This window comes from Semicossyphus pulcher, unplaced genomic scaffold (genome assembly GCF_022749685.1).
Source record: "Semicossyphus pulcher isolate SPU_LCO1_2020_fin unplaced genomic scaffold, fSemPul1.0.p SCAF_7, whole genome shotgun sequence".
Classification (NCBI taxonomy): domain Eukaryota; kingdom Metazoa; phylum Chordata; class Actinopteri; order Labriformes; family Labridae; genus Semicossyphus; species Semicossyphus pulcher.
In genome coordinates, this window is record NW_027211748.1 from 27523038 (window position 1) to 27536154 (window position 13117).

At 42.8% G+C, this 13117-nt stretch overlaps 1 protein-coding gene across 3 annotated transcripts in view; it reads left to right on the plus strand.

Moving 5' to 3' along the window:
- The window catches only part of pard3ab (par-3 family cell polarity regulator alpha, b), a 269729-nt gene that overhangs the window by 38559 nt on the left and 218053 nt on the right, over positions 1-13117 (plus strand). For all 3 annotated transcript variants that reach the window (XM_069684173.1, XM_069684174.1, XM_069684175.1), the window contains exon 2: positions 7390-7491. In XM_069684173.1, coding sequence (XP_069540274.1) covers positions 7390-7491 — 102 coding nt within the window. The remainder of the gene's footprint in view (positions 1-7389; positions 7492-13117) is intronic.

Here is a 13117-nt window from a genome sequence, read left to right on the forward strand (position 1 = left end):
CTCCTCGTTGTCATCGTGCTCCCAAAGAGTCACTGTGTTTTCCTCCTCGTAGTCGTTCTCATCTGATAGGTCTGGATCTATATCTTCCAGAGACATGTTGCCGTTTGGTTTGTGGACAGCACCTTGTTGAGCAGATGAAGACGTGTTGATATCTTCTCTGAGCCTGTGTGACCCGTGTGATTTGATCAAAATCACTGTTGCCAAAATACACTTTGTGTATTGTGCCGGGCAACTGCTGGCTGCTTTGATTTGAAACGGCGTGTTGAGTTCCGGACTGCTGTGGTGTGTTCTGCAGTGTTAGTTAGAGGAAGCGCCTCAGCTGAAGACCAGAACTTGATTTTTTAAACCTTAAACCTTCAAATGAAACTTTAAACATGAACTTGTGTAAAGCAGCGTTTTTGTTTCCTTTTTCCATGACACCAAGATAAAATGTCTTTTCCTAAAAACTCTTGATGTTCAAATTCTTTTCCAAATTTCAGATGTGGCCAAACATTATTTTACATCGCATGCTCGGCCATACATCGTGATTCAAGGTCCCACAATGGTGCATTAACAGGAGAAATGTAACAAGTGTTTCTCAGCAGCATGTGTGTGTCTGTCACAGTGTGCAGGAGTGGGAGGGGCAGAGCGAGCGGAGGAGAGTGTCGACTAATTAATCCATCTCCGGTGGCATTTTCTCTCGTAAAAAAAATGGGTCTCCAAGTTTACTTGGGCGACTGAAGGAAAAAAATAACGGAAGTGCTCCACTGGGTCAAGAATGGTGTAAATGATCTTGTGGTGAAAAATAAAAAACCAGGTGCTCTTCAAGGATTGGGCAGGTGATGAATAGAAACAAAGAAAATGACTGTCCAGCTTACTGACTGTAAAATATCCTGGGTGTGGAGACGCAGTCAACAGACATCTGAGGCACTCTAATATTGAATAAAAATCCTTTATTAAAGCTGCTGTGAGGAACTTTGGGTTTGTGTAGATTTTGGCGCCCCCTGTGGACGAAGCCGTACCTCTTATCTCTTAGCAGACTTTGTCCTGTACCTGCTTAAGTGGTGGTTTTTTAACAATTAATCTCATCCTGCTTTCTTTAACAGTCATATGGATCACTCACTTTAAATTTCTGCCCTGGAAAATGTAAACAAACACCTCCCCCCCCCGCCAGCGGTTTCAGGCATTAAAAATAACTATATAGAAGTGATCAATCTGGTCGCTGATGGTCTGCTTTGCTTTTGTAGCTCAGCTTTTGTCTGTTTCATAACCAGCGAAAAACTCCTCACAGGAGCTTTAAATCAGGGATAAGTCGACGTGTTTCGACTCAGCAGAGTCTTCATCAGGACAAGTGCTGACAGGTGCAACAATTTAAACCTGATCAAATAATAATTAAACTCTCCAGATAATGATTATCAAATATCAGAGTGCCTCGGATGTCTGCTGACTGCCTCTCTACATCCAGGACGGTCATTTGGGTGACTGTTGTAATAACTGGGTGGGCTGCCCAGGTATATTTTCCATATTGCAGACACCAGCTTGATGTGTAAAGGAAGATTCTTGTGGGCCAGAGAAAAATCAGGAAGGGCAGTATCTGGCCCGCAGGCCGCTAGCTGAATATGCCTGCCCTCAACCATACCCCGCTCTATTGACTATTTTACCCTAAATGGGACCATAATTTCATCATGCTGTAATGAAGAAGACTTGAAACTAGAGATTGAGTTCCTAAACGTTTGTCTGCTGAGAGAAGAAATCAAATGAGAAGGTGGGTTATTGTCCCGTAGACCTTCATATACTCAACCAGTGGAGGCGCCACTTTCATCCTGGCTGTACTATTCAGACCAAGGTTCTTCCAAGTCTTTAAACTACAATGCTGTGATGGTTGGTCACTGAATTTATCTTAATAGCTGCAACAGAATGATTAATTATGCATGCTTTAAGAATTTCACATGTATTTTATAATTCAATTGAATATTTAGTGAACACTATTATATACTTTTAGCTGTTGACACCTACCACCTCATGGACCTCTTCCTTTTTATGGTGCTATTGCCGAGCGCTGAGCACCTCAGGAATGTTTGGCTGCCTGTCATGTAGTGCCGGGCTTTCCCCCCAGCCGGCATGTCGGCCCTGGCCCGCTTCCAGGTCTGCGGGGCTGACGAGGGCCACTGCAGGCGATGCAGACTTTGATCTCACTCCAGATCTGTCCTCAGTTTTGATGCAATACTTGAGATAAGGGCCTGCCAGATTAGCGTCATGGGAATCTCAGTCAGGCCCCCGAGGGAGCAGGGGGAGAGTAATTGTATGCTGTGTTTCTCAAAGATCACATGATTCATTAAAGGGAAGGGTTTGAGTCGTGAGGATGGTGGGAATCCGTTTTAAGTGGAGATGCCCACATCAGAGCTCTCTCGCTCTGTGTGTGTGTGTGTGTGTGTGTGTGTGTGTGTTTCTGTCCCTAACAGACTATAACCTTGTTTACTATGTGGCTCAGTCCCATGTCTTCAGTTTGGCATCGTGACATTTGCTTTGAGCTATTTTTACCAGATGAACTTGACCCCACAGATTGACACACACACACACACACACACACACGCACGCATGCTCGCACACAGACTCACACACACTTTGATGTGCCCTGCCCTGCCCAGTCCCAACAAACACATACTATTGAACGTCATAGGGACAACCACCGCACATAAGTCGGGTGTGAGAAAATATCTGTAAACTTTATGATCACCATATTAGGTTTTGTGATACTGCATTAAAAATACACATGACTGACAGTTAACATGTTGATATTTGCTGATATAAGACTGAACATGAGGTAGGGATGTGTAAAAATGCTCTGCTGACATAAACAAAATACACTTTTTTTTACTCCAATTTTACCCATGTGTTGGTGCATTTGGTGACAGTTTTCCTGAACACTTCCTTTTATGGTTTACTTCACGTGTCTTCAATTTCTCGTTCCCCTGACATGCACCACAGGACACCACAGGAAGTCGTTCCTGCCTGTGGCCATTAAACTCTTCAACTCCTCCCTCCTGAGTGTCTGATACTCAAACACTTAGTTTCGACTGTGCAACATTAAATGGTAAATGGACTGTACTTATATTACGCTTATAGTCGTCCGACCACTCAAAGCTGCTTTTACACTGCATGTCACATTCACCCTTTCACACACTGATGGCAAAGGCCTGAGTGCCAATCTCCAATCACATCGATGTACATTCTTGTTTTTTTAAGATTATTTTTTGGCTTTTGCCTTTATTTGATGGGACAGCTGAGGTGAGACAGGAAATGTGGGGAGGAGAGAGTGGGGGAAGACATGCACCAAATGATCGGCAGACCGGGAGTCGAACCTGTGATCAGCGCGTCGAGGACTGCAGCCTCTGTTTGTTATTATAGACATTTATTTCAGGATGAACCCTTTGAGATGTTTCACCTCGTTTTCAAGGGGCTCCAAAACAAACAGTATAGGCACAATAATGTAGCACACCAAATGACAATGACAACAACCAAACCAGCAGACGACAAACTAAATAACACAACAACAACAACAACAACAATAACAACATAACACAAAAAAAAAAGAAAGAAAATAAAAAAAATAGAAAATTAAAACAATAGAAAAAAAAAACTTTAAATAAAAAAAAATAGAAAATAAAAAAAATAGAAAATAAAAAATTAAATTAAATTAAAAATTAAATGAAATATAATAAAATAATAAAATCTAAAAGTTACAACCTTAGATGAGATATAATCAACAAGAAAAAGAAAAAGATCAAACTATTAATAAATCAGTAGAGGAAGGAACAGTGGTGACACTACTGAAAACAAAACATTTTTAAATAAGTGAAATGATGACAAAGAACGGATATTTACAGGTAACTTATTCCAGTCAAAAGGAATATCTGACGCCTGCTCTACCAACTTAAACCAGCGCCCCGCCTGTGCACATTCTTACCCAGCTGTGCCACCAGGAGCAATTTGGGGTTCAGTGTCTTACAGACATGTGATTGTAGCAGTCAGAGATTGAACCCTCAACCAGTTGATAGAGCAACGACATCGACGACTCTACCACTGCATATTAACTTATTTCTGTGTATATAATTCAAGCATCTTTCATATTTCTGTATATATAGTAGATTTAATTTTTACTTCTATTAAACACTTCCTCTACCTCTTCATGCTTCAAGTCTGTATAAAAGCAATTGCAGCACCAGCATTTCCCCGGTGATAAGTAAAGTATTTCTGATTCTCTGTTCTCTTCTTTTGGCTCATAGATGTATGACTATGAACAGCAGATTGATGTGACAGCATGTGGGTTTTATTTTTGATTTGAAAAGGATAACAGCAGGAAGAACACGATTTGTTTTCCGTTTGTCGTGACCTTTATTAAACCACTGTTTGAATGCTCAGCATGTCGGCTTCCTCGTGCCGTTAATCAGCTTGTTTAGGTTGTTATGGTTTAGGTCATGTCTGTGTTGAATTGGATTAAAGGCAGTGACTTGTGTCTTCCTGTCTAACAGCATCTGACAGACACATTTGGCCCTTTAAAAAAACAAACAAAGACAAAAAATGGTTACCGTGGAAACGAGAAAATAAAAGATGCAGCAACTTGAAAACAAGCTGTTACACACAAACAAACCTGCAGCAGTTTGTTTGCATTGCTTTGTGGACTGATGCAGATCTGGTGCACGTTGGCTACTTCCTGCATTTCTGTGGCAGATAAGATTTTTACAGCATAGCTCTGATTTAGGAGCCCGGCTCCAGAGAGAGAGAGATAAACAAGCCAGTTTGTTTTTTAACCTCAAGCTTCAAGTTACATTTTATTTGTGAAGAATGTTTGTTTATCTTTGGCGATTCACGTCTGCCAAAGAATCAGCTTAGTTAAAAAGATGCTTCCTGTGGTCCACGACGCTGACGCAGGCTTTCATCTGTGTCTGTGTGTACATTGAGATTTTCATACTGAACACCATCAGCTGGAATCCACAGGGTCTCTGTGTCGGGGGTCACACACAGTGACACAGGCTGTCACACACACCATGACATCTGACACGGCAGTCTGACAGTCTGAGTATGTAGCTGACAGGAAACAATGCATAGGAAATACTGATGCAACCTTTTCTCTCCTCTTTCTTCTTTTGCTCCCGCTGCTGCTGCACTTATATTAGTATATATTTTTGACTTTAAGAAGATGTTTGCACTGAACTTACCTTTCAGTGGAGCATACATTTACAGTACTTTATGGTAAAATAATTTTTTTCCCCCCTTAAGTTGCTTAAAAAGCCAAAATGTTTGAATAAAAACTTTTCTTACAGGAAATACAGTGAAAAAACAATTCTTAAACTGATTAAGACATGATGTCATCACTATAGAAAAGGTGTTTTTCATTTCAGCTCAGAATTCTCTATATATAAGATCGAGGACTGATGCTGTGTTCCAAATGCCACACTATTCTCGCAGTACCTATTGATTTGGCCAGAATGTAGGATGTCGTATGCAAAAACAAAAGCAAAATGTGCAGCCAAAAATACCCGGATGTCGTACTGATTCCGAAAGAATCTCCAGTATGCATCGGACCTGTCTATCTCGCCTACTGAATCCCACAATGCAAAGCGCTGGAACGTCACAACAACAGTTAAAACAGCAGACAGCAGCAGAAGGGGCGGTTTGCGTTTGTCCAAAACTGGAAACTGGCGCTGGCGTTGCATACTGCAAAATGAATTTGAAAAGCTCCTCCATACTACATACTACTGCCGAACGCAGTATGCAGTCTGTAGTATCTGATTTCGAACACAGCATTTGTCTTTTATGCCTTTAACGATGGAGAGGACAGTGGATAGAGTTGGACACGCGGGAAGAGAGAATGGGGAATGACACGCGGGAAAGGCCCGAGGTTGGGAGTCAAACTCAGGGACTGTAGCTTCTGTTCATGGGCCGTAGATTTAACCACTGAGCTAGACTGGCGCCCACTGCGATTTTTTATGGACTCATTCCTCTCCTACGCACCTGTCTTATGACACAGATGTGCATCTTAAATCATTAACGGTTTCAAAAATCCCACATGGGTCGACCTCTAGCTTCTTTATGTTTTGCGCATATACATACATCTTTCAAATATCCAATTTAACTACATAACATTACATGTAAGGCCCCCCGTTTGTAAGCTGTCTGAACAGTTAGACTGAAACATAAAGCTTTTATTCACTAGTAATATCATAAGCCAGAGAAAATTACACACACAGTGATTTAAATTATAGCCTAAGCCCTGTTTCGTCTCTGCTTCTTGCATTCCTTAATAACAGAGCTTATCTTTCATTCGACATCTTTCTATACCTCTACGTGTCTCTTTCACCTCTCTCTATCCTTTGATCATGTTTTCTCTCTCTCCGTACTTTGCGTTGTCAAACGTCTCCTTTCTTCCCCCTCTGGCAGCCTTTTATCTTGCCTTTATATTTCAGGTTAAACACAGCAGCAGTGTTATTATCCCCCTATAATGTGTCTGGTGCCCTTTGCAGCAGGCTGCATGTGTTACAGTGGACTGTAACTGTACTATTGGGTAATGAGGCTGGAACCCTCCGGGCTGCTGCTGTGAGTGCAGGCTGAACCCAAACAGTCATGTCTTGACTCATAACTTTGCTAAATGACGCCCACACACTTAGTGCACATGTGCATGTTTGACAGACGTGCACGAGCATCACCGTGCGCTGTGCTCATTGTTGCTTTTGCACTGCTGCTTGCAGTGTGTGGTCATGTTTAATATTTGTTTTTGCATGTCGAGACACTAAAGAGAATTTTTCATTATTATGCAGTAGCTGTACTTTCCACGTATGACTGTTTAATGTGATGAAAGGTTTGTCTTCATTTCATAATCTCATTTGTGTGCAAACTGATAAATCTATTTTTCTTCCTGCTCTGTGTTGCTGTGATTCCCTTCCTTTCCCTGCCCGTCCCCCTCTTTACCTCTCGTTATCGCTCCACTAATCTAGTGTGACCTTTGCGTGTCTTGCTAATGTCAAAACATTTGACAAGAAATTAGACTTAATTATACAGCAGCTTTAGCTGCGATTGCCCCACAGGCCCGTGATGATGAATGAATGTCCTGCTGAACAGCCAACAACGACAGAGTGAATGTCATGATTAAGTGCCTGTTTAAAGTTTTTTTTTGGGGGGGCGGACGTGTGCAAGATTAAAGCCTTTATTTGTATCTCTTTTATCTCATTCTACAGCTCTTTAATCAATTCTCATACTGATGCAATGTTTCCTTGTATCCTCAAACTAATTTTACAAAACATACTGCACATAAACTTTATATAAAAGCCTGACTTGAATTCTACATTACTTTGATTGATTGTGACCTCTGTACATTGTTTTGAATGCCTTTCTTCTCCTTCTGTTTTGCAGGATGCTAGTTACTGGCTGCAGGTCCACCGGTTGGAGCACGGCGACGGCGGCATCCTCGACCTGGACGACGTTCTCTGCGACGTGGCTGACGACAAAGACCGGGTGAGTGACGCTCAGAGGAGATGATATGAATGAAGGTGGAAACACTGAGGAGAGAAAAGCAGTCTGTTGTTTCACAGCTGCAGAAGGCCTTCTACTGAAAATACATTTCTTTCTTGAGCATCTTTAAAGTTTTGATGGTGTCGGCTTGCTAGCGTTGTTGAATGTGGCGTCTCAGGATGGATGGTTTTGTTTTGTTCAACACTGAAAACTGATAACAGTAATAACAGGGGCTATAGATACATGGAGACAAACATCTGGTGCCTATAGGTAAAGACCAGGTTTTGTATGTGACTTGTTTTTGTGCTGCATGTCAAAGTTAGTCAGAAGTAACTTACACCGGACTTCAGGCCTCGAACTCGTCAGTGTCAAAAGCCTGACAGTCACCACTTCCTCACGGCCTGATTCATCCGTCGCCTTCAAGCGCTGTTTGACAGAGAGAAGCTCATCGTCCTGACTGACAGACAGGAGGTCGCAGGGTCACATTCTCTACTGTGCTCAAATATTCACTACAGTCCCTCGAAAGATTGAAAGCTGCTTCAGTGTGTGTCGCATTTGTGCAACAAGACTTAGTGGTATAAAGGCTTTAAAATATTTATTTTTCTTACTTAACTTGAAGTAGTTTTCTTTTTTGGCATTTGGCTTTATCTGATCGGACAGCTGAAGAACGGCAGGAAATGTGGGGAGAACGTTCTAATCTTGAGAAGAGTGAGAAGTTACTGGTATTCTTCTCTTCTTCTAAGATTTTCATGGTTTGTAGACCTGCCATCACTCAAGAAAAGAACCTGCAGCTTTTTCAGTAATGAAAACATTTCTTAGCTGCAGCCTTATTGTTTGTTTTACAGGAGTAATAACTTTTATATTTATTATTTTTTGGGCCTTTTTATGCCTTAATTTGGAGAGAGAGGACGGTGGATAGTGTTGGAAACAGGGGAAGAGAGTGGGGACGACACACGGCAAAGGGCAGAGGGTGGGAGTGGAGCCTGGGGGTTGAGGATCGCATTGAGGACAGTGGCCTCTGTATATGGGACATGTGATTTAACCGCAGGGCTGAACCAGCGCCTCAGGAATTATACCTTTTTATTGTGTTCATATCATTCTGTACAGAGAAACAGATAACAGGTATGACTGAAGGAGACGCATCCCGTTGGCACTGGTTCTTTAAACGGTGTGCCAGTGCTCCGATCATCTTCACCACACTCTCATTCCTTCACAGTAATTAAACAGAAGCAACTCAACACAGCAGTTGTTTGAATAGTGTTTGCCTGATGACAGAAAGATAGTCAATGGCTCTTTATATACAGAGTTTCTACAGAGCGTGCGTATCGTGCTGCTGGACAGAAATGCTGTAACATTTGTTCAGACGTGAGGGATGTTTGTTTTCTCACAGGGCAAAAGACTGAAATTATACAGTCAAGTTCTGTCAAAACTTTAAAGGTCCTAATGCGAAATATAACTCAAGCAAAACTAAGATTACAAAAGGAATTTCTAGTTCAAGTGTGTAACAAGTATTTGACCTCTGCCGTCAGTCGTACAGCGTTGTGCTTGAAGGAGTGTGCTCGCTGTTGGTGGCGCTCCCTCTTTCTCGAAACTCTGTCAACGTTTAGGCCTGCAGGTGTGCGAGTGTGTTTCTACACGTGTGTGTATGTGTGAACCCTCTCTACAAGCTGTCATCATGCTATCTGTTCACATCCCTCTCTCTTTACGCTCCCCTCGCTCCCTCGTCCCTGCGGGCGTTTTCCAACATAGAGAATGTGAACGTTTCATACACGACGAGCCTTCAGTCTCACTGACACAAATCTACACGCTCTCACTGCTTTGACACCAAACCCTGAAGGGGTTGCTGTTTTTCGGGGTTTCTGCACATTTTGAATGATGAATGATTTAATAAAACGGCACATAAATTAAAGTGCTACATTTATACTTTATGTAAAACTTCATGACGATGAGTTAAAGGTTCGGTAAATATTTAGTTTCCGTCAGCTGCCAGAGAAACATGTGGGGCTGTACCTGACTGAATTTTGTCAGCTACATCATTTTTGGCTGTCCAATATGAAGACATATTTGTCAGTGCAGTCTCCTCTAACTCCTTTGTCAGCCTACAGGAGCCTGCCATTTTTATAATGATATGAATAAACTGGATGTAGGATTTTAGATGTTGTTTGGATCCTAATCAGAAAGACGAGCTGTAGTCACAAAGTTTTACATAAAAATATTGATATAAAATATTAGCAGCAATTAAATCCAATGTAATGAGGCGTGTCTTATTTGTCCAAGTGAGTGTTAACATCTGACTTTGATTTGAGGACGCTGGGTCACATGACATGGAAGCTATTGAAAAGAAACATGAACTTAAAATGTTAAAGAGCAGCTCCAGTCGTGTTTTTAGACACATAAAATGCTCTGCTTGAAATAATAAATTGTGTCTGATGTGTTTTTTCCTGCAAAACATATTTAATCACCTTGTAAAAATCCTCCTAAGCATCTCCTCCTTCCCCCTTATGAAAAATTCCCCAATCTGCATATGCCCCGCCCACTGTGCACATTTCCAACCGCCCCCTCCGTCGCGATAACAAAACACGTCTCTGCCATCGTTTAGTGGCAACATGTTGAAACTTAGCTAGCTTGAAATGTAGTCATTAGTTGTAGTAACGTTAACGTTAGTAGTCAGTCAAAATTGCAAAATGACGGCCGTAACAGCTGGCTCATCATCACCAAAGTGGTTGCCATAGGTTACACATAATAATATGCATAGCGTCACCCCGTCCGTTAACAGGATTGGCTGAAATCGTGTTGTTCAGCCTGTCCTTGGTACACTGCAGTTTAAAAGCAGACAGGCCCAGCCATGGAGACGACTGCTGATGTTGCCCCTTGTGTCTTGTAGCACATGAAGAACACCACATGGAGATGTTTACTAGGTTAAACACTTGATTTTCACTGGAGGGGGGCTTTAAAATCTGCGGCAGCTCAGCTCAAAGTCCCTGAAACTAAAGAGGGTTGATGAAACCCTGACTTTTATAATGCTTCTTATAGTGTTTTTGGAAAGGAGGGGACCTCTGCAGGAATCCTTACATTAAAAACAAACTTAGCACCTGAAGATGGGGTTGTTGCAGTTTGGCTTGCAGCCCCTCTTGACATTCTGTTTTTGAGCCCCTGAGAGAAACTGATTTATCAATCAACAGTCAAATCAATGAGGTCTTCCTTTGCTTTTGTTCAGTGATTGATTTTCCCCTTTCATCTGAGAGTCTCGCTGCCTTTTGAACTTATTGTGTAATTGAAGTATTCTGTCAGGCAGAATCTGTGGTAATGACTTGGATATGGGCGGGATGTGTTACCTGCCAAGTAGCCGGCAGCCATTCGGGTCATGTAGAGCTTTTTGGTGCTCTGCCAAGCACAAGTTAAAACGTATGCAACACAGAGCCGGTGTTTGTCTGTGAGTGGAGGAAAGCTAATGTAGCAATTCTCTGTGGTGCTTTACCTTTCTAGATGTGGAAGTATTAAAAGTTGTATATCAGTACAATATGAGCCTGTTATTAATGTATCAGTGTCAGCATGTATGCTTTATGGATATGCACCCTTCTAAAGACATAATTAGAAAAACGGGACTTGGGGTGGTTTAAAAATCATGTCATCAGCATAGTTTATATAATGACTAAACTGGGAGTCTGAGCGCTCTACTGTCTGCTGCACATGTAGCAGAGCATCACAGCTGAGCAGACAGGTGTTGGCAGTGAAATTGGTTGGTAATGTTCATCAATAAAGTTGAAGAAAGCAGCCCTGAGAGAACCTTTTGGCCTCGTCAAATCAGTGCAAAATTGGTTCAGAATCAACGTAGCAAAGGTGTGGGAAAGGTGTTTTCAGTGCAAAAAGTCTAGTACAGTCCAAATGCTGACTTATATTCGACTAATGTCAACTCCATCCTTCCATTATCTTCTGCTTCTCTGGGGTCGGGTCACGGTGGCAGCAGGTTAAGCAAGGTGACCCAGGCATCCCTCTCCCGAGCAACGATTTTCAGCTCCTCCTTGGGGGATCCTGAGGCGTTCCCAGCTGGGGTCCTCTCCCAGTTGGACGTGCCCGGACGTGCCCAAAGGAAGGCGCCCAGGACGCATCCTAATCAGATGCCCGATCCACCTCAACTGGCTCCTTTCAATGCGAAGGAGTCGCGGCTCTGAGCCGAGCTCCCTCTAGATCTCTGAACTCCTTACCCTATCTCAAAAGCTGAGCCAAGACACCCTTTGAAAGGAACTTATTCCAGCCACTTGTATCCGCGACCTCATTCTTTCAGTCACTCCCCAAACCTCATGACCATAGGTGAGGGTTGGAACGTAGATCTACGGGTCATTCGAAAGCTTCAGGCTCAGCTTCCTCTTCACCATGAAGGTCCGGTACAACGCCTGCATTACTGCTGATGCTGCACCGATCTGTCCGTCAATCTCACAATCCATTTTACCCTCCCTCCTGAACAAGACCCAGAGATACTTCTCCTTCACTTGAGGCAGAGACTAAAATAATTGGGCTTATGGACAACTTTAGGCTTTTTTCCAAACCGGGTAGGCCTTAACTTGTGTCACAGACTGCAGTCCAGAGAGATTAGTGAATAGGAGTCATTGGTGCGGCCTTGATCAACTACAAAGAGGAAACAGTGGCAGTGAAGCTGACTGATGAGCAGCAAACTGACTCCTCTTTAAATCCCGCTGTGTAACTCAGTACCCAGTGTTTGCAGCGTGGTAGAGCCAGATGAGCGCACAGTGGAAAGCGGGGCTCTGAGCCACACTTCATTGCCTCTCCTGGCTCTTATCCCTGCTCACTGTGTGTGTGTGTGAGTTCAGTTTGTATCACCCCAGAGCACAGCTGTGTGAGAGCACAGGCTTCGAGCATGTGTGTGTGAAAATGAATCCAGCTTCTGTATGGCGGTGTCTGCCTGTGGATGTCTCTCAGAAAGTGTGTTTGGGTCCTGACCTCTGACCTCGGGGGGGACTCCTAATGATGGCTGTGTGTGTTGTTCAGTGATGTTAAGCACAGCTGCTGTTGTGGGAAAATCAAATTAAGCCAGACATTTCTTTTTTGTGTCAAACAAATTAAATTGAATTAATGTGGCGCTGTTTAATCACCAGCGGTTAGTGTGACACGTTTGTGTGTTGAGAAACAGAAGGAAGAAAGGCGGCTAAAGGGACAGGATAACACAACGGCTGTATTTGACAGCTGTTTCACCCCCGTCCTGTTGATCTCTGTGTGACAGCATGTGTGTGCAACAACTGGGAAGTGGCTTTGGCATTCCTGACATGAATTATTTGTCTTGAAAATCTCCTGCATTGTGATTTTACCAAGTAAATCTTCCAGGACTGCCACAAATCATAAGTAAAAATATGTACCAAAGCATGTCAATAAAATTCACGACTGATGCAGCACCAACACGTCTTTTTAGGAAGTTTTTAGGGGAGGAAAATGAATGTAAGAATAAGATGTTTCTTCATATGAATCCACATTAGTGTGGACTTGGCCCGAGACAAGAGGGGACGATAAGCAGTTAGGCATGTATGCGAGTGTGAGCGGCTCCATGTGTCCCACTGAACATGACTGGTGGTCTCCCCTGGCAGCTGTGACTCATCTCTGCCATTCCACAGGAGCT